The sequence below is a fragment of the Rosa chinensis genome, chromosome 4 (genome assembly GCF_002994745.2).
Source record: "Rosa chinensis cultivar Old Blush chromosome 4, RchiOBHm-V2, whole genome shotgun sequence".
NCBI classification, from domain to species: Eukaryota; Viridiplantae; Streptophyta; class Magnoliopsida; order Rosales; family Rosaceae; genus Rosa; species Rosa chinensis.
The window spans coordinates 3,920,492-3,944,827 of record NC_037091.1 but is presented as its reverse complement, the minus strand read 5'-3'; the positions used below and the strand labels follow the sequence as shown (position 1 = coordinate 3,944,827).

The 24,336-nt window shown below is 39.0% G+C and overlaps 4 protein-coding genes and 1 pseudogene across 4 annotated transcripts; all 5 read left to right on the top strand.

The window, feature by feature from the left end:
* Positions 1 to 1,974: 1,974 nt before the first annotated feature.
* On the top strand, positions 1,975 to 4,743 carry LOC112198647 (protein FAR1-RELATED SEQUENCE 5-like). Its single transcript, XM_024339784.1, has 3 exons — positions 1,975 to 3,370; positions 3,776 to 4,118; positions 4,356 to 4,743. Exons 1-3 carry the CDS (start codon positions 1,975 to 1,977, stop codon positions 4,741 to 4,743), a joined length of 2,127 nt encoding a protein of 708 aa, XP_024195552.1.
* Positions 4,744 to 9,101: 4,358 nt separating this feature from the next.
* LOC112200395 lies at positions 9,102 to 12,948 on the top strand (annotated as a pseudogene).
* A 763-nt stretch (positions 12,949 to 13,711) lies between these two features.
* LOC112198645 lies at positions 13,712 to 14,737 on the top strand. Its single transcript, XM_024339783.1, has one exon. The coding sequence runs from the start codon at positions 13,712 to 13,714 to the stop codon at positions 14,735 to 14,737; it is 1,026 nt and encodes a 341-aa protein (XP_024195551.1).
* Positions 14,738 to 14,807: 70 nt separating this feature from the next.
* Positions 14,808 to 17,614, top strand: LOC112200119 (2-methyl-6-phytyl-1,4-hydroquinone methyltransferase, chloroplastic). Its single transcript, XM_024341134.2, has 3 exons — positions 14,808 to 15,604; positions 15,965 to 16,271; positions 17,236 to 17,614. The coding sequence occupies exons 1-3, from the start codon at positions 15,048 to 15,050 to the stop codon at positions 17,326 to 17,328; spliced, it is 957 nt and encodes a 318-aa protein (XP_024196902.1). The 5' UTR covers positions 14,808 to 15,047; the 3' UTR covers positions 17,329 to 17,614.
* Positions 17,615 to 18,226: 612 nt separating this feature from the next.
* LOC112198644 lies at positions 18,227 to 23,153 on the top strand. Its single transcript, XM_024339782.1, has 5 exons — positions 18,227 to 19,917; positions 20,221 to 21,799; positions 22,268 to 22,501; positions 22,619 to 22,916; positions 23,068 to 23,153. The coding sequence occupies exons 1-5, from the start codon at positions 18,227 to 18,229 to the stop codon at positions 23,151 to 23,153; spliced, it is 3,888 nt and encodes a 1,295-aa protein (XP_024195550.1).
* Positions 23,154 to 24,336: the final 1,183 nt, after the last annotated feature.

Here is a 24,336-nt window from a genome sequence, read left to right as displayed (position 1 = left end):
CACCTCTATTTCTTGTTTGCTGCCTTTGTAGGGAGGGAGAGGCTCCTCTCCTAAGCTTGTTATCAACCTAACCTACCTAAGCTTTTAACTACATAATGACACGTGTTAATAAGTACATCTAACGGCTTGGATCAATTTTTCCCCACTACACTTTTATTTTAATTTTTTAATCCTGACTTATTTCACAACCAAGTAGTAGTCCTGCTCCTTTGTCTTCTTCATCGAGTTCAAACCATGTCTTTTCTCTGTTCTTATTTTTCTTTGCAATCCCATTCCTCCAAAAGAAAAGCCACAAAGTTTCAATCGTACAAATTTCCAACGACACCCAGTACACCAAAATCAATTTTCCGACCGGCCCAGATGGACAAGGAGCCTCTACTCAACAAACCTCTGGCCTTTACCGAAGCGCGAGGAAGTCCAAGTCCCTGAGTTTTGGTGAATTAGGTATCGCCGGAAAATTGAGGAGGGTTTAGTGTGTTTCTTTCTTAAGGTTTAGTGGGCGAATTGGGGACCCAAGCTTTCTTTCTTCTTCGAGTGTTTGGTAATTGATCTGGGTCTTCTTCCTATTTGATTTATTTGGGCAAATATTGAGAAAGTTTAAATCTTTTCTGGTGTTTGGGTAAGTGATGATGGTTTAGCGTGTTTCTTCTTCTTCAATAATACAAACAGCAACTAATCAATAATGATTTGAGATGAATTGGATTAGGGTCGAATTGTTAAGCCATGGATATGTATGAATAGTCTGATAAAAGAAGAACAGATAGAGTAGGAGCTGACAAGAAGAGAGGAAGAAGAAAAGAATAGAGAAGATGTAGAACATGACAAACATTTGGAAAGGATATTATTGTAAAATTAGTAACTCAAGGAGATTTGGACCGTTGGATACTGTTTTAGCCATGTGTCTAACTCTAGTGAAAAGCTTAGGTAGGTTAGGAGAGAAATGAGATTAGGAGAGGATCCGCTCCCCCAAACAGAACCCGCATCACAAGCTTCCTTCTATTCCACGGAACGAATCACATGATTTTCCCTCCTTTCCAAAAACCAAAAAAAATAATAAATAATAAATAAAATTAAAAATATCTAACTTTAATATTTAAGTCTCAACTTTAAATCACTTTCTGATAGTAGGTTTGAAGGGTGTTCGGATTCGTGTGTTTGCGGTAGAGAATTAATCTTCCATTGAAATGATAATTCTGGTGGACCTTAATTCGAATCCAATCTGAGTGAGACATTCACTGACTCTGTTACCGACGTGTCTTGCCACCTCACTTCCGAACAAAATAAACAATAGAAAACTAGAAATAATATCGCAACTCAAAGCTCCCCCTCCTTCCACTCTGGATTTGAATTTGCTCACCATGGGGTTAATGGTGGTGATACCACCATCCAATCAAAATCTGCCATGTATGTTAGCTCATAACCATAGGTTAACTATGGTTAACCCTTAATAATATAAAACTAATTTCCAGATTATTCATTAAATAAACACACACTAAACCTTTTTGTCTTCTACTTGCTCTGACTTTTCTTTTTCTTCTACCAACGTTTTCTACCATCATCTTCTTTATTTCTTTTTTCTCCAGTCCACTCTCCTCTCACAAACGTTTGGTTCTTCATCTTTTTTTTTTGGCTGACTGGTTCTTCATCGATCTTCTGTGCTGATTGGTTCTTCATCGATCTTCTGCATAACCTATATTGGCAACGGTAAGCTACTGTGCTCTCCACCTATATTTTGTTTTATTTGTACTTGTCTTTTACACTGTAGCACTTTCTTTCTCTCAACCTTTCTATCCACCTGAACCTGTTTTACCTAGAAAAAGTGATAATCATTTATTCAAAAAAAGAAAAGAAAAAGTGATGATAATTTGATTGCTTTTGGCAATAAACGTAATCCATAAACGTATTGACACAATTGTTTTAGTTAGATTGACAGAGTGCATAGTAATTGGGACACGAGCCTACACCACCAAATTCATGGAATATAAAGACGATGAATCTTGTTATCATCATTGTAGTAACACTGAGAATGAGCAAAGAGGATGTGAAGATGATGCAATTGATGGTGAGACTAATGAGGAACCTGAATATGATACTCAAGAGGCTAGTAGCGATACTCAAGTGCCCAGTGATGATGAACACGTGGATTCTGGTTTAGAAGGTTTATGTATCTTGGATGGTAAGAAGCAAGTAAGAGGTGAGAATATCCCAGTTCTTGGTATGAGTTTTGAAAGTGATCAAGATGCATATGACTATTATAATTCATATGCTAGAGTTGTTGGGTTTAGCGTGCGAAGGCTGAGAAGCAACAAATATAAGCATACTAATGTGACATGGAAAAGAGAATTTTGTTGCTCTTGTGAAGGATTCTATACAAAAAAGAACACTCCAGAGAAGAAAAGAGAAGAAAGAAGATTCGGATGTAAGGCAGTGCTTCAGATCAAACTAAATGAAGATGGGAAATTTGTTGTCACAAAGTTTGAAGCTGAGCATACCCATGATCTTGTTCCTGAATCAAGTTCACATGTCTTAAGGTCACAAAGAACCATAGAACCTTCTCAAGGTGGTTTGATGAATCAAATGCACTTTGCAGGGTTCAAACCATCACAGATCTTTTCATACCTGACCGTCAAAGCAGGAGGACCGGAAAATCTAAATTTCCTTCAGACCGATTGCAATAACTTCATTCAAAGAAGGCGGGCAAAGTTTTTGAAAAAAGGTGATGCTCAATGTTTGCTTAATTACTTTAAGAAGAAGCAAATGGAGGATAAGTCATTTTTTTATGCAATTCGAACAAACATCGACAATGAAATATGTGGTTTTTTTTTGTGTGATGGAAAATCAAGGAGTGATTATGCTATATTTGGTGATGCGGTTGTCTTTGATACAACCTTCAAAACCAACAAGTACGACATGGTTTCTGCTCCAATTGTTGGAGTTAATCATCATGGTCAAACAATTCTATTTGGCTGTGGGTTATTAGATGGGGAGACCACAGAGGCATGCAAATGGTTCTTTGATGTTTTCCTACAAGCTATGGGAGGAAAAAAACCAAAGACAATATTTACAGATCAAGCTGCATCGATTGCTAGTGCAATTAAGGAAGTACTACCTAATTCTCACCATCGTCTTTGTTTGTGGCACATATATCAAAATGCTGCAAAACACTTGAGTCAAGTCTTTACGAAGTGCTCCACATTTTCACAATCTTTCAAAAGTTGCATATATGATCCAGAGAGTGTTGAAGAGTTTGAATCAAGTTGGAAAGATCTACTTGATTACTATGATTTGAAAGAAAATGAGTGGCTAAAAGACTTGTATAACTTGCGTGAGAAGTGGGCACAAATTTATGGCCGATGCAACGTTTGTGCAGGCATGACCATTTTTGTTTGGTTAAATTATTTTTGATCGTTTTTATTTTTTATTTTTTATAATGTAGATCAAGCTTTCTGGGGTTCTTGCTTCTATGTAGTTGTTTATCACATTATGTTTATTAACTATGAGTCAATTAATATATATATATATATATATATATATATATATATACACGTATTCAAAGGTTAGGCACTAGACAAATATGGACCAGAAAAAACTTTATTGTACTCTAAGTCTAGCAAATCAATACTTATATAACAAGCTCTTAAGATCCATAAGAAGATGACCTGAGAATGTAATAATGGTTGGCTTAAATAATTAAATTTTTAGGCATTTACTTGGTCTTTTTTCTTTCTTTTTTAGTCTTTTTTGTTGAGACAGTAATGCATCAGCTTTATTGTAGGTATGACAACAACTCAGAGAAGTGAAACTATAAACAAGACTTTGAAAAAGTTCTTTTATAAGAACCTGATTCTTTGTGAGTGGGTGGTACACTATGAGCGTGCTTTAGTTGATCGAAGAGAAAAGGAGAGGCTCGCGGAAGTTGCAACTACGCAAAGAAAGCGAAAACTTCTGTCTAATTGGAAAGTGGAGGTTGAAGCAGCAAAGATGTACACAAAAGCGAGTTTCAATCGTTTTCAAGAAGAGTTTCGAAAATGTTTGGACTTGATACTGGAATTAGAGAGTGATGACGGGAGAATAGAATCATATGTGGTTCAAAGACCAGGGAATCCAAACTTGAGAAGGTCAGTCATCTATTCCCCTTCAAATCAGTAAGTTAATTGTAGTTGTAAGAGATTTCAGTTTGAAGGGATTCTTTGTGCACATGCATTAAAATTATTCCGTGAGTTAGGCTTGTCAACATTACCATCCAAGTACTACTTAAAAAGATGGAGACGAGATGCTAGACAAGGAGTTGATCTTGAATGTTATGGGGAAGCAAATTTTAGTGATCGGAGTGCATCTTTTGCACTCCAATATAGTCACTTGTCTTATATAGCACAAAGAATTGTAGCAAAAGGTGCAAAGGATAAGCAATCATCCACCTTGGTAGAGTCTAAATTGTTGGAGTTGGAGGCAGAATTGGATGGCAATTTATCCATTGGACAAGAACATGAAACAAATTGTGATATAGATTCAGAAGATCAAGTGAATGAAAATAATGCAAATCTGGTTTTGCGTGATCCAAAAGTTAAGAGGCGTAGAAGGCGTGGCAAAGGTAAGAGAAATAATGATTTGGGATCTAAGAAGCAATCAAAAACGAGATCTTCATCAGTGCCACAAGAACAAGATGATAGTCCAGTACCCCTTAAAGAACAAAATGTCTCTGTATCAAAGAAAAGGAAAGCTCCATCTAAAAGAAAAGGTTAGTAGAAAATGCTATGTGTATTGTTTATCGTGCATTATTTGTTTATCTATACAATATCTAACCATTGTAACAATTATTATCAATATATAGATTCTCAGGAACCCAACTCATATGAACATGAGAAGACTAGCCCTTCAAATTCATATGAACATGTTCAAGTTATTTTTGTCATTTATGAAATCTATAGCTCAAATTTTGTGAAAGTTGAAATAATCTTATATTACTGTGTATATAATGTATAAGGATCAATTGGATTGGTTAATCAAAATCAATCAAATATGCCCTTCATACATCCTGGATTTCCAACAACTTTTGGTGCTCAAGGCATTCCCTCGCATTATCCTTATGGATTTCCACCAACAACTTCTAGTGTACAAGCAATGCCTAATCAATCACATGACATTCCCTCGCATTTTCCTTATGGATTTCCACCAACAGCTTTTATTGTTCATGCAATTCCAAGTCAATCACTTGGTTACCAACCTATTCGTCCAATGTTTGATTATTCATGTCACGCCCCTGATTTTACACACATGAAAATCGATATATATAACCCCATAATTATATATGCGTGAACGTCCAGTCATCAATACAAAATACCTGGTATCTTTTTCCCTTTAACTTACACAGATATTGATGCCCTGAACCCTCAAAGTTAATATAAACTCGCTCCATAGAGTTATATATTACAATGCTTACGAAATAGATTGTCAACAACAAAATAAAACGTAAATGCAGCTCAGAGTAACTATACAACGGAAGTCCTTAATCAACGGTAAAGTTACAAAATGGCATCCTACCGTAAAGCCGCAAAGGCGCTACCTCCGCTTCAGCCCCGATTATCCTAACCTGCAGGATTAACCCCTACACCGTTTGAATAGTGTACCGGGTTGCCACACAACAAACCCGGTAAGCTTTTGCAAGCCCGTATGAGTAACTCAAACCACACACAACTCACGCCAAAAATAAGGAAAACAACTCACGCTTTGATTCCTTAAAACACGAAATAAAGGAGAATAACTCACACTTTAATTTCCTTTCAAATCGAAATAAAAGAAAGCAACTCACACCTTGTTTCCTTTTAAAACGAAACATAGAAAACAACCCACACTTGATTTCTATCAATAAAACATAGAAAGCAACTCACACCTTGAATTCTATCAATAAAACATAGAAAGCAACTCACACCTTGATTTCTATCAATAAAACATAGAAAACAACTCACACCTTGAATTCTATCAATAAAACATAGAAAACAACTCACACCTTGAATTCTATCAGTTAAAACATAGAAAACAACTCACACCTTGAATTCTATCAGTTAAAACATAGAAAACAACTCACACCTTGAATTCTATCAATAAAACATAGAAAGCAACTCACACCTTGATTTCTATCAATAAAACATAGAAAACAACTCACACCTTGAATTCTATCAATAAAACATAGAAAACAACTCACACCTTGAATTCTATCAGTTGTACCATAAGCGTACCATAGAAAGCAACTCACACCTTGATTTCTATCAAATCGTTAATAAGGAAATCAACTTGCACCTTGTCCCCTTAAAAACCATTAATAAGGAAGCAACTCACACCTTGTTCCCTAAAAATACGTAATGTCATGAGTTGTAAATAACCAATTCCCGTTACCCCATGAATTACCTATATGGCAGACAGATTAGAGCTCTAACTGAAAAACGTAACCACTCGTCCGGCCAAAGACGTGGTCACCTGGTATTCTACCCAAGGTCTTAGACCTTCGATCCTCGGGCCGCAATGTCCCTTGGAGCAAAACATTAAAGGAGTCGCATTGGACCCAAAATGTTACACAAATCACAACGCTTTTGAAAACAATCGAAATCAACATTTCCATAATTATTGTTTTCCGAAAAAGCCATAACACAAAACAATAAAAAGCATCAATTCATGCCCATTGTTTTCATACCCAAATCGCAACACTTTTCTCAAATCTCAACGCTTTTCAAAACAAATCGAAATCAATCATTTCCACAAATCATTTGTTTTCCAAAAGCCACACCCCAAAACAATAAAAAGCATCATTTCATGCATATTGTTTTCATAAATCCACAAACCACCCAAAACATATATCTACTAATACATGAATACGTATGTATATATATACATCCCATAATATACATATATACACACGTAATCATCTACTCAAAAGTGCCACTAATACCATCTATAGTTTGCAGTTAACTAAATAACTCTCAAAATAATAAGGGTATTCCCGTTCGTGAAATGAACTTCGTGAGATTACTCACCTCTGAATCCCGCTGCGTCTTCAATACAGAACCGAACTAACACTATCACCAACAACTCGTCCAATTCACCTTTTAGAAGCACCTATTCACCAATGATCTCAAATCAGTAACAATTCACAAACGATTTAAGTCCGAAACCCTTGTTTTGAACTAAAATCCCCAAAGTGGCGCCAATCGAGGCAAAACCACATCCGAGACCTCCCAAAGTCTCCGGAATACGCCCACGATCGATGTGACCAAACCACAAGTCGATCGGACGCTCAAATCCTCACGGATCGAATAAATTCACCGATATGAAACGGTAAAAATCCTAACAATTCCATACGAACTCCAAAATTTGCATATTATATATCGAAACGCTCGTATCAACGAGTAGAACATATATAATACCAAAAACAGTTCCTTAAGTGGCCGGAACACCGCCACAGACGGTGGTGCACCGCCGCCGGCCAAAAACTCATTATTTCACAAAACTCCCAACATCAAAAAGCTTCATCTAAGCATGCTTGTGAATTCTCATAACTGGATCGAAGTCAGAAAACAAGCCTAAGGGATCGAAAACTACCTCACAAGCCGTGAACAGTGATCCAATCCGAGTTGATCGAAGTTTCACGTGAATCGATCCAAACAACCACCAAGGATCGATCGGCGAGCTTGTTCTGAACTCAACCCAAGAAAATCGAAGCCGTGAGGTCGCCGGAGTTGTGTTTTCCGGCCGGGTCCGAAAACACAAGGCTGCACCGCCTTGCAGCGCTGCCGTGGAGATGAATCGGCGCTAGAGAGCACCACAGAGACGACCGGACGGAGGAGGCGACCCTGCTGGCCAAGTTTCACGGCCGGAGACCGCCGCAGTTGGCCGGAAAAGTCGGGTCGGATCGGCCGGGTTCGGGTCGGGTCAGGCGGTTTTCTTCGATACTGAGGGCGCGGACGAGAGAGAAAAGAGAGAGAAAATTAAAAAGTTTCCGGAAAAGGAAATAATGAAAAAAAATCTCATTTTCCCTTTATATACTAAAACGGAAACTTCTTCCGATAGTCATAACTTCCTCATACGAACTCCGATTTACGCGTTCCGCATGTCCACGAACTCGTAACGACGCGCTCTACAACTTTCGTGAAGGAAGTTTTCGGAGAATCCCAACGTATAAAAAGTCAACCTTTGGCAACCCCCTAAAACCATACTTTTCAAATAATTATTCGCCCGAAACACTTCCGCTCCATCCACGAGCCACGAAACGTCCAAAAATCACAATTTAGATTCCGGAAAATCCTCGGAAAATAAATACGAATTTCTGGGGCATCACAATTCACTTATGTATTCACAGGTTTGCTCTGTTGTATGTATTTATTATTTTATTTTTTTAGATTTGTTTATCTAAATAATAACTATTACTTATGGAAAAAAATTGATAGGCTATTATCCAACCAAGACCTCAAGGACCAGCTCACCAACTGAATTTTCCAGATCCATTGACATCTTAAGCACCAATATTGCAGCTAGCTAGAATTGAAAAGAAAAGAAGTTTTGAAGCCATTTTATGAGTAGCTGGTCTGTTTTTTTTTATTAGTAGTCTGTCTATTGCTTCTATCAAACTATTAAAGTGATAGAAGAATTTATGTAGAAGTGAAATGTACATTCAACTTGGATGTTTTCTTAATTTCATTTATCAAGCTACCTATTTCATTTTGATCTGGCAAGTTATCATTTTTGATGAATAATAATTGAAAAGAACAAATGTTGTTTTTATGTTAGTCTTGTGAGGCTTTTTGTAGAAAAACCAAAAAAGTAAATCAAGAAGATGTAGGCATAAACGGGAGTAGACCGGAGGAAAAAGAAATAAAGAAGATGATGGTAGAAGACGTTGGTAGAAGAAAAAGAAAAGTCAGAGCAAGTAGAAGACAAAAAGGTTTAGTGTGTGTTTATTTAATGAATAATCTGAAAATTAATTTTATATTATTAAGAGTTAACCATAGTTAATTTATGGTTATGAGCTAACATACATGGCAGATTTTAATTGGATGGTGGTATCACCACCATTAACCCCATGGTGAGCAAATTCAAATCCTTCCACTCTTCACCCTCCACTGATAAAAAAAACTCTCCCCCACAATAATGGCGTCGTCTTATCTCGGCGCCTGTACTCCACGCGCCTCCCAGTTCTCCTTACACAGGCACAGACACCGATGCCCGATCCCTCTCGAGCAGGCGCGAACCGCGCCGTTGGCCGGAAACAGAGGAGTTAGCTTGAAGGTCAGGGCGGCGTCTCCGGATGGCGGCGGAGACTCGTACCTCGGAATGTGGAAGAAGGCGATGGAGAACTAGAAGAAAGCCGTCAAGTTCCAGAAAATCGTCGAGAATTCAGCTCCGGCGGACAACGAAGTCGCCGGCGCCGGCGAGAGCATTGAGGAGAATCTGGAGCATAAGAGCCAGGAGTTCGAGAGGATTCTGGAGGTTCCGAAGGAGGAGAGGGATCGGATTCAGCGAATGCAGGTCGTCGATAGGGCGGCGGCGGCGATCGCGGCGGCTCGCGCGCTTTTGAAAGAGAGCGGCTTGAAGAAGGAGTCCCGTTCCAGTGAGCCGGGTTCGGGTGGAGTGAGGACTGAACCGGATTTGGGTGGAGTGAGGACTGAGCCGGATTTGAGTGGAGCAATTGAGGCTCCTGATGAAGGTAAAGGTTTCAAGTTTGTCTTGCTTTGAATTTGGAAAAATTTGAAGTACTGATAAATTGTGTGTTATAGTTCTTAAGATTGGAGTTTGGAGTTTAAATTTCTGGTCTATTTGATGCTCATGGATTTTTATAGTGTAAAGTTTTGGCTTTATTTGATTTATGTTGATTGCATGCATCAAATTCTGAAACTTTGATTTAATCAAAAAAAAAAAGAAAGTCTGAAACTTAGAGCTATTGAAATGGATTAAGTATCAACCTCTGAACTTTTTGTTTGATCTATTGAATTTGTGCTTAACTTGTTCACTGTTGACTTTCTTTGACCGGAAAATTTTCAGTCTTATAAAAGCTTTTGAAAATGAGTCATCTCCCTCTTTGGTAGAATTGGATGGTTTATTTTCCATGTTTGGTAACTTGCCATATCTCTCCACTAACAATAGAAAATAAAGATTGGTACTTGCAAATTGTTACTATAGTGTTTCGGTGAACTTCTGTAAAGTGATTCATTTCAGTTGCATATCTGCTCTCTTTCTTCTTCAGTTGTTTGTTAGTGATTCGAGCATTTTCTTTGAATTGCATGTTGAACTGTTTTAGTTTTGATAGGAATGCAGGATGGGAGTATATCTGTGCCTCAGTCAGAAGAAAGTTCAGGAACTTGGACTCCAGGTCCAGACTTTTGGTCCTGGACCCCGCCGAGTAGTGATAGTTCAGATGATATAATTGACTTGCAGGCAGCGAAAAAGCCTTCAGCAAATCCAAACTTGAGTTTGCCAGTGAAGGAGAAAGAGCGATCCTTGGATGTTCTCTCAATTCCCCTTCAGAGTATTCTGTCTGAAATTCCTCTTCCCCCTTTGCAATCACTGAAGGAGGTCAAGAAAGTGGGATGTCGCTGAGTCCACTTCCACAAAAGAGGAACATGAACTTGGACATGAGTTTTCAGTACATGCAGCAGAAGCTGCTCGTGCTCTTGATTAGGCGGATCAGGAGTCATTATCTGGTGTGTATACGGATGGAGCTAGGTGGTGGAAGGAATCTGGAGTTGAGCAAAGGCCGGATGGCGTGACGTGCAGGTGGACAATGATCAGAGGTGTCAGTGCCGACCAAGTTACTGAGTGGCAAGATAAGTACTGGGAGGCTGCAGATGAGTTAGGCCACAAGGAGCTTGGTTCAGAAAAATCGGGACGTGACGCATACGGAAATGTTTGGCGTGAACATTGGAAAGAAGCTATGTGGCAGGTTATTGTGCTTCACTATTTGTTCTCTTTCTTTTTGATCCCATCAAGGACTGCTTCTAAAGCTGCCAATAATGCTTTATGCTTTTTTAATTTCCTTGATATATATGTATTCATTTCATTAGCCTTTGTTTTTGGGTCATGAGCAATAACTGGGTTATAGTGATTGCATTCCTAGATTCTCTCTCAAAGGCTTTGATAAAACTTTGGACTTTTTATATAGTGGTAGGTCAGATTCATCATATATGCTGTTCTTTTTTTCTCTTTGCAATCTCATTTTCTGTAAAAGTGAAAACGCCCTAAAATGTAATCCTATGTTTCACCAACAGAATTGTCATAAAAAGAGATATATAGCCATTTTCAGCTTATTTGTAGCCCTTGACTTCTTAACATCTGCTCGTTAGAACTATTATTGACAACGAAGGTTGATATTCAGTGACTTTCTCATTCCTTCTTTCATTGACTTCTGTTGTTCGTCTCATCGTACCTGTTCCCAGAGATTGCCACTAGAGTTTATTAATTTGACATTTGCGAACCATTCTTTCCAGTAGGATTTAGACACAAACTGTACTGGGCTTAATTGAAATGTGATTTATATTCAAACGCCTCACCCTTACCTAATTCTGGGATGATGTCTAGCATCCCTGCACCTACTGGTAGCCAAAAATCTCCATGTATGTGCTTTTTCTTCAATCTGGTTCAACCTTGGCCCTTTATTTGCCTGCACTTCTATAGGCATTAACTATTAATTATCATATGATTATTTACATTTATTCCATATATTGCAAGACAAACTGAATTGCAAGTTTTGATTCGGTTGCAGAATTGTGGGCTTGTGCATATGGAGAAATCTGCAGACAAGTGGGGAAAGAATGGTAGAGGTGATGAATGGCAAGAGAAATGGTGGGAGCATTATGATGCTTCAGGCCAAGCAGAGAAATGGGCTCATAAGTGGTGTACAATTGATCCAAACACACCAGTTGATGTTGGTCATGCTCACATTTGGCATGAAAGGTACCAAATATTAACTTAATTTGTATTACAAGCGATCCAAACATCTTCACTTGGCAGTTGCTTTGCACGTACTAATACTTGTGCATGTGTTGATGAACCTACTCTTGCCCTTATTGAACATATGTTCTGCAAAACTTCTGTTCTTTTTTCGAAGTATTCAGTTTGTTTCCTTCTGTTGCAGGTGGGGTGAAACGTATGATGGACATGGTGGGAGTAATAAATACACTGACAAATGGGCTGAACGCTGCGAGGGAGATGGTTGGTCAAAATGGGGTGACAAATGGGATGAACATTTTGATCCAAATGGCCATGGTGTGAAGCAGGGTGAAACATGGTGGGAAGGCAAGTATGGAGAACGGTGGAACAAAACATGGGGCGAGGGCCACAATGGTTCAGGGTGGATTCACAAGTATGGGAAGAGCAGCAGCGGTGATCACTGGGATACACATCAGCAGGAAGACACGTGGTATGAGAGATTCCCTCACTTCGGTTTCTATCACTGCTTTGAAAACTCAGTTCAGCTCAGGGAAGTTCGAAAGCCATCAGAGATTGCATCGCAGATGTCTTCAGAGACTTCATCCGAGATGCCTTCATCAGAGATGCTTTCAGAGACTTCATCAGAGATGCCTCCAGAGACTTCATCTGAGATACCTTCAGAGACTTCATCGGAGATACCTTCAGAAATTCCATCGGACATGTCATCAGACGGTCCATTGGAGTTGCCCTCAGAGCTTCTATTGAAGAGACAATCAGAGGTGGCCTGAGAGATGTCATAAATCATGATCTGCGCAAACTGCAAAGGGAATCTATAAATACACAGTCATAGTTTGATCCCCGTATCTGAATAATGTGAGTGCAGTATATAGTATAAGCAGTATTTTTTCTAGGCTTTAGTATTTGCAGGTTTTTGCTTTGTCCATGTGTGCCTTTAATCTCTGAACAAAATTTCTCCCCTCTTCATTATTGACCATTCAATAAAAGAGTGCATTGAGGTTTTCCAAACGTTGTAAATAACCGTCTCTGAAGTAGTTGCATGCAACTTTGACATTTTTCTTGCAAGACAAAACCAAATAGAAGCTTAGGGCAACTCCAACCATGGGATTCATTTGGGGGTGCTATTCTCATTTTAGCACCCCCTTGTTGCACTATTCATATAGGACTGAATTCTCATCTCCAACCATGGGGGGTGCTATTTTCACTATTCTTGACTAAAATATAATATGAGTATAATTTTGATGAATATTATATTAAAAATATGTTAATTTAATTAAATAAGGTAAAAAAATAATTTAACATTTTATCATAATATTTAAAAATTATGATAATTTATTTAATGAATTTAAAAAAAGTTTTAAAATTTTTTTTTGTGTCGGCATATACGACAAAAGTGTCGGCACATACGACAAAAAATGTAACTATTTAGAAGATATTTTGATGTTTTGTGTCGGCATATATGCCAAACAGCCGAATTTCGATGTGATATCAGCGCCACGTGTCAATCTCTAATTGGCTGTCCAAATTACGGTCGAGTCTTTGTCCGCCACGTGTCATATCTTATCTAATGAAATGAACTCAATCCGTCCATAAATATGGGGTCATTATCATCCTCATCTCTCACAAATTCACAAACACTTCTCATATCCAAATCACACAAATCTTTCTTTCTTTTCCGTTTTGATTTTGTCAAACCATTTCTGCAATGAATCGTTTGACGAAATGGTTGCAGAAAGATCAAGAAGAGGCCGTCACGAGAAGCCGTCGACGAAACTTGATGATGTCTGCCGCTGCCTTGCAAATCCAAAATCTGGAAGATGAGGATTCACAATGGGGTGGTTCTTCAGAAGGTCGTACCTATAAGGCCAGGGATCGAGAGCTGATGGATCTTCGACTCAAAGCTCAATACTTCACGGATCCGTGCAGGTATGAACCAAACATTTTTCGCAGGCGATATAGAATGCAACCTTGGGTCTTTGACAAGATGATGCGCGACGTGGCCAACTACGACCCATATTTTGTTCAAACAAGAGATGCTTGTGGGAGACTCAGCTTATCCACTGAACAAAAGCTGACATGCGCCATGAGAATGCTCGCGTATGGCATCACAGCTGATTTCTGCGATGATTACCTAGATATTGCGAAGTCCACTGCCATTGAGATTTTTGAGCACTTCACAAAAGCAATCTGGAATGTGTACCATGAGACTTACCTCCGCCGACCAACACCGGCAGATTTGCGACGGCTGCTTGACAAAGCTGCAGAACGGGGATTCCCGGGGATGATCGGTAGCCTTGATTGTATGCATTGGCAATGGAAAAATTGTCCCACCGGATGGGCAGGGCAGTATACTGGCTACAAGGGGAAGCCCACAATCATCTTAGAGGCGGTGGCCTCCTACGATACTTGGATTTGGCATGCCTTCTTCGGACTTCCAGGTTCCCTGAATGATATTAACGTCCTTGGATGTTCACCGTTGTTCAATGACGTATGCACCGGTGAAACCCCTGAAGTGAACTACCAGGTACATAATAGGCATTATCGTCAATGTTATTACCTAGTTGATGGCATATACCCTAAGTGGGGTTCCTTTGTACAAGCAATCCGAAACCCGAGGTCGCCGCAGACACAACATTTCACAAGGATGCAGGAAGCATACAGAAAAGATGTGGAGAGAGCATTTGGTATTCTCCAAGCTCTTCAGTTTGATTCCCCAAGGGTAATAGCCAATCTGAACTCAGAAGAAGACACAAATAATAAAAGCACCGGCCTTGTCTTACATGAATGTCCAAAACGGTACGTTTAAGGTCTCTGGCAGCTACTACAGCACTGACCCACAGCACGTGGTGGCTACCAATACTATGTCTTCCTATCTCCCACTGTAGAACAATCATCGGTAAGCCGGTTCTGTTTGGTAATCCTTTCCTTATTTGATTTTGAGTATGGTGGTTTCAGTATGAATCCCCATGGTTGTTGCTTCTATGCTCACTTCACTCTGATTCTTAATCCCCATGTTATCTGATACATTTCTTTGATTTTAGTTTGGAGTAATCAGTGAGATAAAAAGTGTAAATTAGCATTTTAATTTTGTGGGTTTTGTTTCCTTTTATCATACCATGGCTATTTCAATGCTCTATGGAGCTCAAAATATGAAACTCACTTCTGGCATAGCACCAACTGGGTTAGGTTTCGGGGGAAATTTTCAATATGGGTCTTTCCCCAAAAAGGTTTCAGTTAGTTATGGAAGGAATTCCAGGGCTAGAACTTTGGGACCCATATGCAGTGTCTCATCCTCAAGGCCTGCTTCTCAGCCGAGGTTTATACAGCACAAGCAAGAAGCATTTTGGTTCTATAGGTTTTTATCTGTAGTCTATGATCATGTGATAAACCCTGGGCATTGGACTGAGGATATGAGAGACGATGCTCTCGAGCCGGCTGATCTTTATGACAGGAATATGACAGTGGTAGATGTTGGAGGTGGAACTGGGTTCACAACACTGGGGATTGTGAAGCATGTGGATGCCAAAAATGTTACAATTCTTGACCAATCACCGCACCAGCTTGCCAAGGCTAAGGAGAAGGAGCCCTTGAAAGAGTGCAAGATTATCGAAGGTGATGCCGAGGATCTGCCATTCCCAACTGATTATGCGGATAGATATGTCTCTGCTGGAAGGTAACATCTATGCTGCTGTTGCTTTGCTGTAATGTAGTGCCATTCAAAAGGAAGTGCAAGTGAGGATTGAAATTTGTGATATAAAAATGGAATCTGATCTTATTTTGATATTCATTCCTGTAATGATGTTGCTTTCGTTATTTCAGATTTATCATTGAGGTGGATGAAAGAAATTGAAAGCAGTTGTTATAGCAAATTTAACTTTAAGAGAAAATTAATTGAAGAGTATTATGCTTTCAGATTGTTGGGCTTTTTAGGGCTTTCCACTACAAAGCATGTTGTAATACTATACAAGATAGATTGTTTATACAAGAATGTTGGTGCTGTATGTCTTATGCAATCTTATGATTTTGTTCTCAGTATAGAGTACTGGCCGGATCCACAGCGTGGAATCAAGGAAGCATACAGGGTACTAAAAATAGGAGGAAAAGCCTGTCTTATAGGCCCTGTGTACCCAACCTTCTGGCTGTCTCGTTTTTTCGCAGACGTGTGGATGCTCTTCCCAACAGAGGAAGAATACATTGAGTGGTTCCAAAAGGCAGGTTTCAAAGATATTAAACTAAAAAGAATTGGTCCAAAGTGGTACCGTGGAGTTCGCCGGCATGGCCTGATTATGGGTTGCTCTGTGACAGGTGTGAAGCCCTTAAGTGGGGATTCCCCTCTCGAGGTACATTATTCTTTATCCCTTAAAGAGGTAAAAAGTTAAAGTAAGCTCTTTTCTCAGATTAGAAAAGGAAAGCTCTTCTATGGCATCAGTTTCACCGGTATAGTGTTTGATAAACATACCACATCCAGAGCAGCATCTTGCAATAACTTATAATTAGAGGCTTGCTTGTTATTATCCTCGTAAAATATTTTGATTAGGAGGCAGCAACATTCCATTTGTTGAGCTAGTACTTGCATCATTATGCCTTGAGAGAAGAAGGTAACATGACTTAGTTGACCAGCTCTGTGATTTATTACTCTAGAGTTCAGCTTGGAATACTCTCCTTTTGAGAAAATTTCAGATAAATTTTTAGTTCTATAAAAGCCTGCAAAAGTAGTGGTTGTCACATTTCATTCTTAGAAACTTTGACAGAAGTCGAACTTGTTGGTAGGAGTGTTGTGTGGTGGTGGAGATTATGGCAGTTGATTCTGGTACTAGCAGTGAGTGGCAGTGTATGTCATTGTAACAATGGCAGTGGTGACCATATTGGTGCAATGGTAATACAGGAAGTGGCGACCATATTTGGTGGAATGCCGACCATGGTGGTGGTCATGCTAGTGATTGTGGACTTGCAGTAGTGGCAAAGAGGAGTTGTGATGGTGTTGGTGCGACTGTGACAGTGATCGATGTGGTTCATTTTAAAAACAAAAACAGAAAATAGAACGCAGCAATCCCACTAAACAGTAAATACAACCTAAGATTTGAGGTTTGATTCAAGTATTTAGTCCAGGAGCAGGTTAAAACACCGCTTTAATGTGAAGTAGTTACAGTTAATGACCTTTGAATCAGAAGATGCCCGTTTAGGCTACAAGTGTTTACACATTGTACCTAGAGGATTAAGCACTAGGTTTACTGAGAAGGCTTATATTCCCTGCCCTTTGATGCATTCACTTATCGTATTTATGTGATATCTGTTTTGGTGCAGCTTGGTCCAAAGGTTGAGGATGTGAGGAAGCCCGTCAATCCATTTGTGTTTCTTTTCCGGCTAATTCTTGGAGCAACTGCAGGAGCTTTGTAAGTACATTGGCCTATTACCATTCAACATATGATTTCCCACTACGACGAGGAAACCGGAGCTTCAAGGAAGCAAAGAGAAAGATCACAAGATCGGTTCTTGAAGACAAGATCAAGTCAAATCAAGTCACTGATCTTGAGTTTAATGTGTATTCATTCCATATTGGTTGGTATAAATCTAAATTGATATGCATATCGGTTGTATTAAGTCAATAATCCCTTATGCATTAAAATGGTTTTTAACATGCATATCAATTTGAGACCTTGTTAGGAAAGTGTCGATTGCACATTCAAAAACTGTTTTAAATCTTTCTATATTTATCTTAATCAATTATCAAGAAAAGATTTGATTGAGGGGGAGTTTTTCTCCCTTATAAAAAGGTTTCAAAACTAAAGTTTTGTTTAGGGTTTTTGACGGCTGAAATTGGTTTCTCTTTGAACTTCTTGTTTTGTTCAAATCGTTTTCGAAAAACCCTCTTTAATTGTTTCATGTGTTACTTTGCATAATCTTTCACATTCACTCTCAAGATCAGTGATTCAATTGAGTGAAAGGAAGGCTGAAGATTGATTGCCTGGAATGTTGAATCTAGAGTTAGAATGGTTGTAAAACAAGTTAGCATTTGTTGCTAAGAAAAGGTGTTTGTTGTGAACAACACTACTTGTATTCTGTAAACTCTAGTGTTTAATATTGGATTGATTTTTCGTGTTGGCTACGTTAAAAGCCACGCAGTGAAGTTTCCTCAGTGGAGAGGTTTACACTGCGTTAGCAAATCTTCGTGTCATGTATCATACTTTCTTTGGTTAAACTCTTGAGAAAAAGTATTTTATCAACACTGGTTCCATCTAGTATTTTCAATTGGCATCAGAGCGGGTTCTAGAACCTTCTAGAGATCCCAGGAAAGATGGAACATTCACGTGATAGGGCTGCTGGGGGATCTATAAATAGTCCTCCCTGGTTCGAGGGTGGATGTGAAAAATACACTCAATGGAAGATTTACATGAAATCATACCTCTATGCTCAAGATGAACACGTGTGGAACATCGTAGAAAATGGCTGGAGTGTACCTATGACAAAAGCAAAAGAAGAAGGCGCTTCCACTACCACTCCCAAACCAAGGAAGGACTGGACTGAGGAAGAAGTTCGTAACTTGCAAGCAGATTTCAAAGCGAAGAACAGCATCTTCACGGCCCTATCGGAGCGGGAAAAACTGAGGATAAGTCATTGTGAGACTGCCAAGCAGGCATGGGATCTCCTACAGATTACATACGAAGGAAATAAAAAGGTACGTGCACAGAAACTGCAAGCACTGATTTTTGAATTCGAAACCATGACTATGGCAGATGATGAAACCGTGGATGACTTCCATGGTAGAATTCTTAAAATCTCCGGTCAGTGTCGCAGTCTAGGAGCACCTTTTGATGAAGATAAAATAGTCAAAAAGATACTCAGGGCTCTGCCGGAAAAATTTCACTCAAAGGTTACGAGCATAGAGGACTCTTTTGATATAGATGAGTATCCACTTGATGAGCTCATCGGAAATTTGAAAACCTATGAGATGAGGTTAAAACCTGAGAAGAAAAACAAGGGCGTAGCCTTCAAAGCAGTGAAAGAAATTGAAGAGGAAGAAGGATCACTAGATCTTGCTCTACTGACGAAGGAATTCAAAAAATTTCTCAAAAGCAAGAACTCCTCTAAAAACACGAATGCTCCCAGAAGGAATAACTATATTGGCAGTGGTAACAACAGTGACTACAATAGTAAGAATGGAAGAGGAAACTTCAAAGGAAATCACTCAGGGAAACCAAAATGCTATGAATGTGGTGGTTTCGGTCACATTTCTACTGACTGTGGAAATAGGAAGCTTGGAAACAGCAACAACAAGTCACTCCTTTCAACTTGGAGTGATGATGAATCTCAAGAAATTGAAAATGTGGCTCTTGTCTCATCATTGTTGCCTGATTCTGAAAGTGATGAGTATTTCTCTGATGATGATGAAACAAATGTTCGCTGCAAACAACTCTACAAAGCTTCAAAGGCCACTCTGATTAGAAACTTGAGCTTGGAAAAAGAAGTAGATTTCCTGAGGACTGAAAAAGAAAAGGTGGAGAAACTATTCGAATCCTCACAATCTGCATGGAAACTGGAGAAAAGCAAACTCGTGAGTGAATCGGCAGATCAACAAGGTGACCAAAAGATACTGACGTGGAAGACTGAAAAGAATGAGTATCTCAACAAGATCAAACTTCTAGAACTGGATGTTAAAGGACAAAGAGCCCTGAACTTGGAACTGTTAGCGAAAAATGAGTCTCTACAACATGAGTTAAAATTAACTCAAGAAAGATTCATGAAGTTTGATATCAGCTCCACTTCCATGTCCAAGTTACTTGGATCAGGAAAAGCTCCTCATGATACATGTGGGCTAGGATACACTGGAGAAGATTCCAAAAGCACCAAATTCGTACGAGCCTCAAAACCATCTGTAGAGCAGATAGATGTCTCCCTTGATGATCATGTCAAAAGTGTAAGGGAAGGTAATTCAAACCAACATCATCAGGTAAAACTTGACCAAGAATCCCCCACTGGTCAACACAGGTACGCAAACCCTAGAACCTTTGTTCCTACTTGTCATCACTGTGGTAAGATTGGCCATATCAGACCTAGATGTAATGAACGGTTTTTAAACTTACAATTTTCTCAAGAAAAATGTACTGTTGAAACCTTACAGGTTGAGCTTAAAGAACAAAAGGAACTCATTAACAAATTAACTGAAATTGTTTCTCAAAAGAATCCTCAAACTGAAAGAAGAAAAGATGTCTGGACCAGAAAAATTAAAAGCAAAAATCATTGGTCCCCTGTTGGTGAAACTGATGATACATGTCTTTTTGTTTGTGCTAGCAAAATTCATCAACGCTCTCACATTGAGGCAACTTGTTTCGTAGCTTTAACTGCATTTGCTGACAAACGACGAGATTTTTGGTATGTTGACAGTGGTTGTTCTAGACACATGACTGGAGACAAAACCTGGTTTACTTCATTTGAGGATGAAAATACCTCTGGATCAGTCACGTTTGGAGATGGGAGGAAAGCTAACATTCTAGCTCGAGGTACAGTAAACACTCCAGGTATACCTAACCTTAAAAATGTGTTATTTGTTGAAGGATTAACTGCAAATCTGATTAGCGTCAGCCATTTGGCTGATGACTATGAAGATGTGTGGTTTAACAAACAGAGATGTTTGGTCCTAAATCAGAAAGGTGAAGGTATTATGGGAGGTATGAGATCTGTTGATAACTGTTATCATATTCAAGCAAATGAATCTTCTAGTTTGCAGTCTTGTTTGTCTGTTAAATCCACAGAGGAAACCTTTGAACTTTGGCACAGAAAGATGGGACATATCAACTATCAGGACTTGCTGAAATTATCTTCCAAACAATGTGTCCGAGGCTTGCCAAATTTAAAAGGTAAAACTGACAAGATGTGTGGAGACTGCAAGGTTGGAAAGCAAACTAAGGCACCTCACAGAATGGTAAATTATGCGACAACCTCACAAGTATTGGAACTATTACACATGGATCTCATGGGACCAGCTCAATCTGAAAGTCTTGGAGGTAAGAGTTACATACTAGTAGTTGTAGATGATTTCTCAAGATACACCTGGGTAAACTTCTTGAAAGACAAAACTGAAACGTTTGAGTCCTTTAAGAACTTGAGTCAAAAATTAATCATTGAGAAACAATCATCTAATAACTGTTTAGTGAGAATAAGATCAGATAATGGAACTGAATTTAAAAATGCCTCTTTTTCTAACTACTGTCATGAGCTTGGTGTGTCACATGAGTTCTCAGCTCCAATAACCCCTCAACAAAATGGGATAGTGGAAAGGAAAAATAGGGTACTGCTAGACATGGCTCGAGTATTACTACACGCTGCAGGTTTAAGCAAAAACTTTTGGGCTGAGGCGATCAGCACTGCTTGCTACACAATAAATAGAGTATTCCTTAGACCAGGTAATGATCAAACTGCTTACGAGCTGTGGAAAGGTAAGAAGCCAAATGTTAAACACTTTCATGTTTTTGGCAGTCCTTGTTACATTCTACGAGATAGAGAACACCTTGGTAAGTTTGATGCTAGAAGTGATGATGGTGTGTTCTTGGGGTATTCTCTGAACAGCAGAGCATATAGGGTTTACAATAAAAGAACTCGTGTTGTTATGGAATCCATTAATGTTTCTATTGATGATCAATGTGTGAAACAGGAAGTAACATTTGCAGATACCTCACCCTTCTCGGTCACACCTTCACAGAATACTGAAACATCATCTGAGGAAGAGGAAGAGGAAATCCATGACAACATTTTTGAACCAGCTCCCACCCAAAGAAGAGGGTTCAAGCAAGTTCAAAAAGACCACTCCACTCAAGATATCATCGGCAATCTAACAGATGGTCCGATGACAAGGAGAAAGGCTGCAGTTCAGGTAAGTCCCTCTGAGGTAAGTGAAGAAAATGTATTACTGTGTTTCATTACCGAAAATTTGGTAAGCATGAACATTATATCTCATTTTGGTTTTGTGTCCATTATTGAACCAAAAAATATTAAGGCAGCCTTGTTGGATGATAACTGGATTAGCGCCATGCAAGATGAACTGAATCAGTTTACTAGGAATGATGTATGGTACTTAGTACCAAGGCCTAGTAAGTGCAATGTTATAGGAACTAAGTGGATTTTCAGAAATAAAAGCGATGAAAAAGGAAACGTGATTAGGAATAAAGCCAGACTAGTTGCTCAGGGATATTCACAGGTCGAAGGACTTGACTTTGACTAGACATTTGCTCCTGTAGCTAGGTTGGAATCTGTTAGATTACTCCTATCCATTGCTTGTCATCTCCGGTTCAAATTGTTTCAAATGGATGTCAAAACTGCCTTTCTGAATGGATTTCTTCAGGAGGAAGTTTATGTAGAGCAGCCTCCAGGTTTCCAAGATCCACACAACCTAGATCATGTCTACCGGCTCAAGAAAGCCCTGTATGGGCTAAAGCAGGCTCCTCGAGCCTCGTATGAGAGACTATCCACTCATCTTGTGGGAAAAGGGTATGCTAGAGGATCCATAGATAAAACATTGTTTGTGAAACGAACCAAAAATGACATTATCATTGCCCAAGTGTATGTTGATGATATTGTATTTGGTTCCACTTCTAAATACCTTGTCAAAGAATTTCAATCTGTCATGGAAAGTGAATTTGAAATGAGCATGTGTGGTGAACTAACGTATTTTCTTGGACTGCAAGTAAAGCAGATAGACACAGGTTTGTTTCTCTCTCAATCAAAATACGCTGAGAACCTGATCAAGAAATTCGGTCTTGCTTCCAAGAAGACAGTGACCAATCCCATGAGTACAACTACCAAGTTAAGCGAAGATCATGAAGGAAAATCAGTTGATCCGACTCTCTATCGAAGTATGATCGGGAGTTTGCTCTATCTCACTGCCAGCAGACCTGACATCTCTTACAGTGTGGGTGTGTGTGCTCGATTTCAAGCAAACCCCAAAGAATCTCACCTGGACGCTGTCAAAAGAATAATCCGCTATGTGGCAGGTACAGTTAATTGTGGCCTTTTCTATACCTTCGACACTAATGTAGAAATTGCAGGATACTCTGATGCTGACTGGGGAGGAAATTTAAAGGATCGGAAAAGCACTTCAGGGGGATGTTTTTTCATTGGCAACAATCTGGTTGCCTGGCATAGCAAGAAACAAAACTGCATATCCTTGTCTACTGCAGAAGCTGAATATGTTGCCGCTGGAAGTTGCTGCACACAAATACTTTGGATGAAGCAAATGCTTCATGATTATGGCATATCTCAAGGTAAGTTGTCTATTTTCTGTGACAACACTAGTGCTATTAACATCACTAAGAATCCTGTTCAACACTCTCGAACAAAGCACATTGATCTCCGATATCATTTTATTAGGGATTTGGTTGAACAAAACATACTTGAGTTAAGCTTTGTGCCCACTGAAAATCAACTTGCTGATCTGTTCACTAAGCCTCTTGACACTGCTAGGTTTGAAATGTTGAGGAATGCCCAAAGGGGGAGATTGTAAGTACATTGGCCTATTACCATTCAACATATGATTTCCCACTACGACGAGGAAACCGGAGCTTCAAGGAAGCAAAGAGAAAGATCACAAGATCGGTTCTTGAAGACAAGATCAAGTCAAATCAAGTCACTGATCTTGAGTTTAATGTGTATTCATTCCATATTGGTTGGTATAAATCTAAATTGATATGCATATCGGTTGTATTAAGTCAATAATCCCTTATGCATTAAAATGGTTTTTAACATGCATATCAATTTGAGACCTTGTTAGGAAAGTGTCGATTGCACATTCAAAAACTGTTTTAAATCTTTCTATATTTATCTTAATCAATTATCAAGAAAAGATTTGATTGAGGGGGAGTTTTTCTCCCTTATAAAAAGGTTTCAAAACTAAAGTTTTGTTTAGGGTTTTTGACGGCTGAAATTGGTTTCTCTTTGAACTTCTTGTTTTGTTCAAATCGTTTTCGAAAAACCCTCTTTAATTGTTTCATGTGTTACTTTGCATAATCTTTCACATTCACTCTCAAGATCAGTGATTCAATTGAGTGAAAGGAAGGCTGAAGATTGATTGCCTGGAATGTTGAATCTAGAGTTAGAATGGTTGTAAAACAAGTTAGCATTTGTTGCTAAGAAAAGGTGTTTGTTGTGAACAACACTACTTGTATTCTGTAAACTCTAGTGTTTAATATTGGATTGATTTTTCGTGTTGGCTACGTTAAAAGCCACGCAGTGAAGTTTCCTCAGTGGAGAGGTTTACACTGCGTTAGCAAATCTTCGTGTCATGTATCATACTTTCTTTGGTTAAACTCTTGAGAAAAAGTATTTTATCAACACTGGTTCCATCTAGTATTTTCAAGCTTACTATGTGCTGGTTCCCATTTACATGTGGATCAAAGATCAAATTGTTCCAAAGGG

Excerpts from the sequence above, each read along its gene's own strand:
- LOC112198647 (XM_024339784.1), top strand. The coding sequence starts at position 1,975 with ATGGAATATAAAGACGATGAATCTTGTTATCATCATTGTAGTAACACT. Across the intron at positions 3,371-3,775 it reads CCGATGCAACGTTTGTGCAG|GTATGACAACAACTCAGAGA; the intron begins GCATGACCATTT and ends GCTTTATTGTAG. Across the intron at positions 4,119-4,355 it reads GGGAATCCAAACTTGAGAAG|TCACTTGTCTTATATAGCAC; the intron begins GTCAGTCATCTA and ends ACTCCAATATAG.
- LOC112198645 (XM_024339783.1), top strand. The coding sequence starts at position 13,712 with ATGTCTGCCGCTGCCTTGCAAATCCAAAATCTGGAAGATGAGGATTCA.
- LOC112200119 (XM_024341134.2), top strand. The coding sequence starts at position 15,048 with ATGGCTATTTCAATGCTCTATGGAGCTCAAAATATGAAACTCACTTCT. Across the intron at positions 15,605-15,964 it reads AGATATGTCTCTGCTGGAAG|TATAGAGTACTGGCCGGATC; the intron begins GTAACATCTATG and ends TTTTGTTCTCAG. Across the intron at positions 16,272-17,235 it reads GTGGGGATTCCCCTCTCGAG|CTTGGTCCAAAGGTTGAGGA; the intron begins GTACATTATTCT and ends GTTTTGGTGCAG.
- LOC112198644 (XM_024339782.1), top strand. The coding sequence starts at position 18,227 with ATGGAACATTCACGTGATAGGGCTGCTGGGGGATCTATAAATAGTCCT. Across the intron at positions 19,918-20,220 it reads TCCCCCACTGGTCAACACAG|CAAAATTCATCAACGCTCTC; the intron begins GTACGCAAACCC and ends TGTTTGTGCTAG. Across the intron at positions 22,502-22,618 it reads AAGTGTATGTTGATGATATT|ATAGACACAGGTTTGTTTCT; the intron begins GTATTTGGTTCC and ends CAAGTAAAGCAG.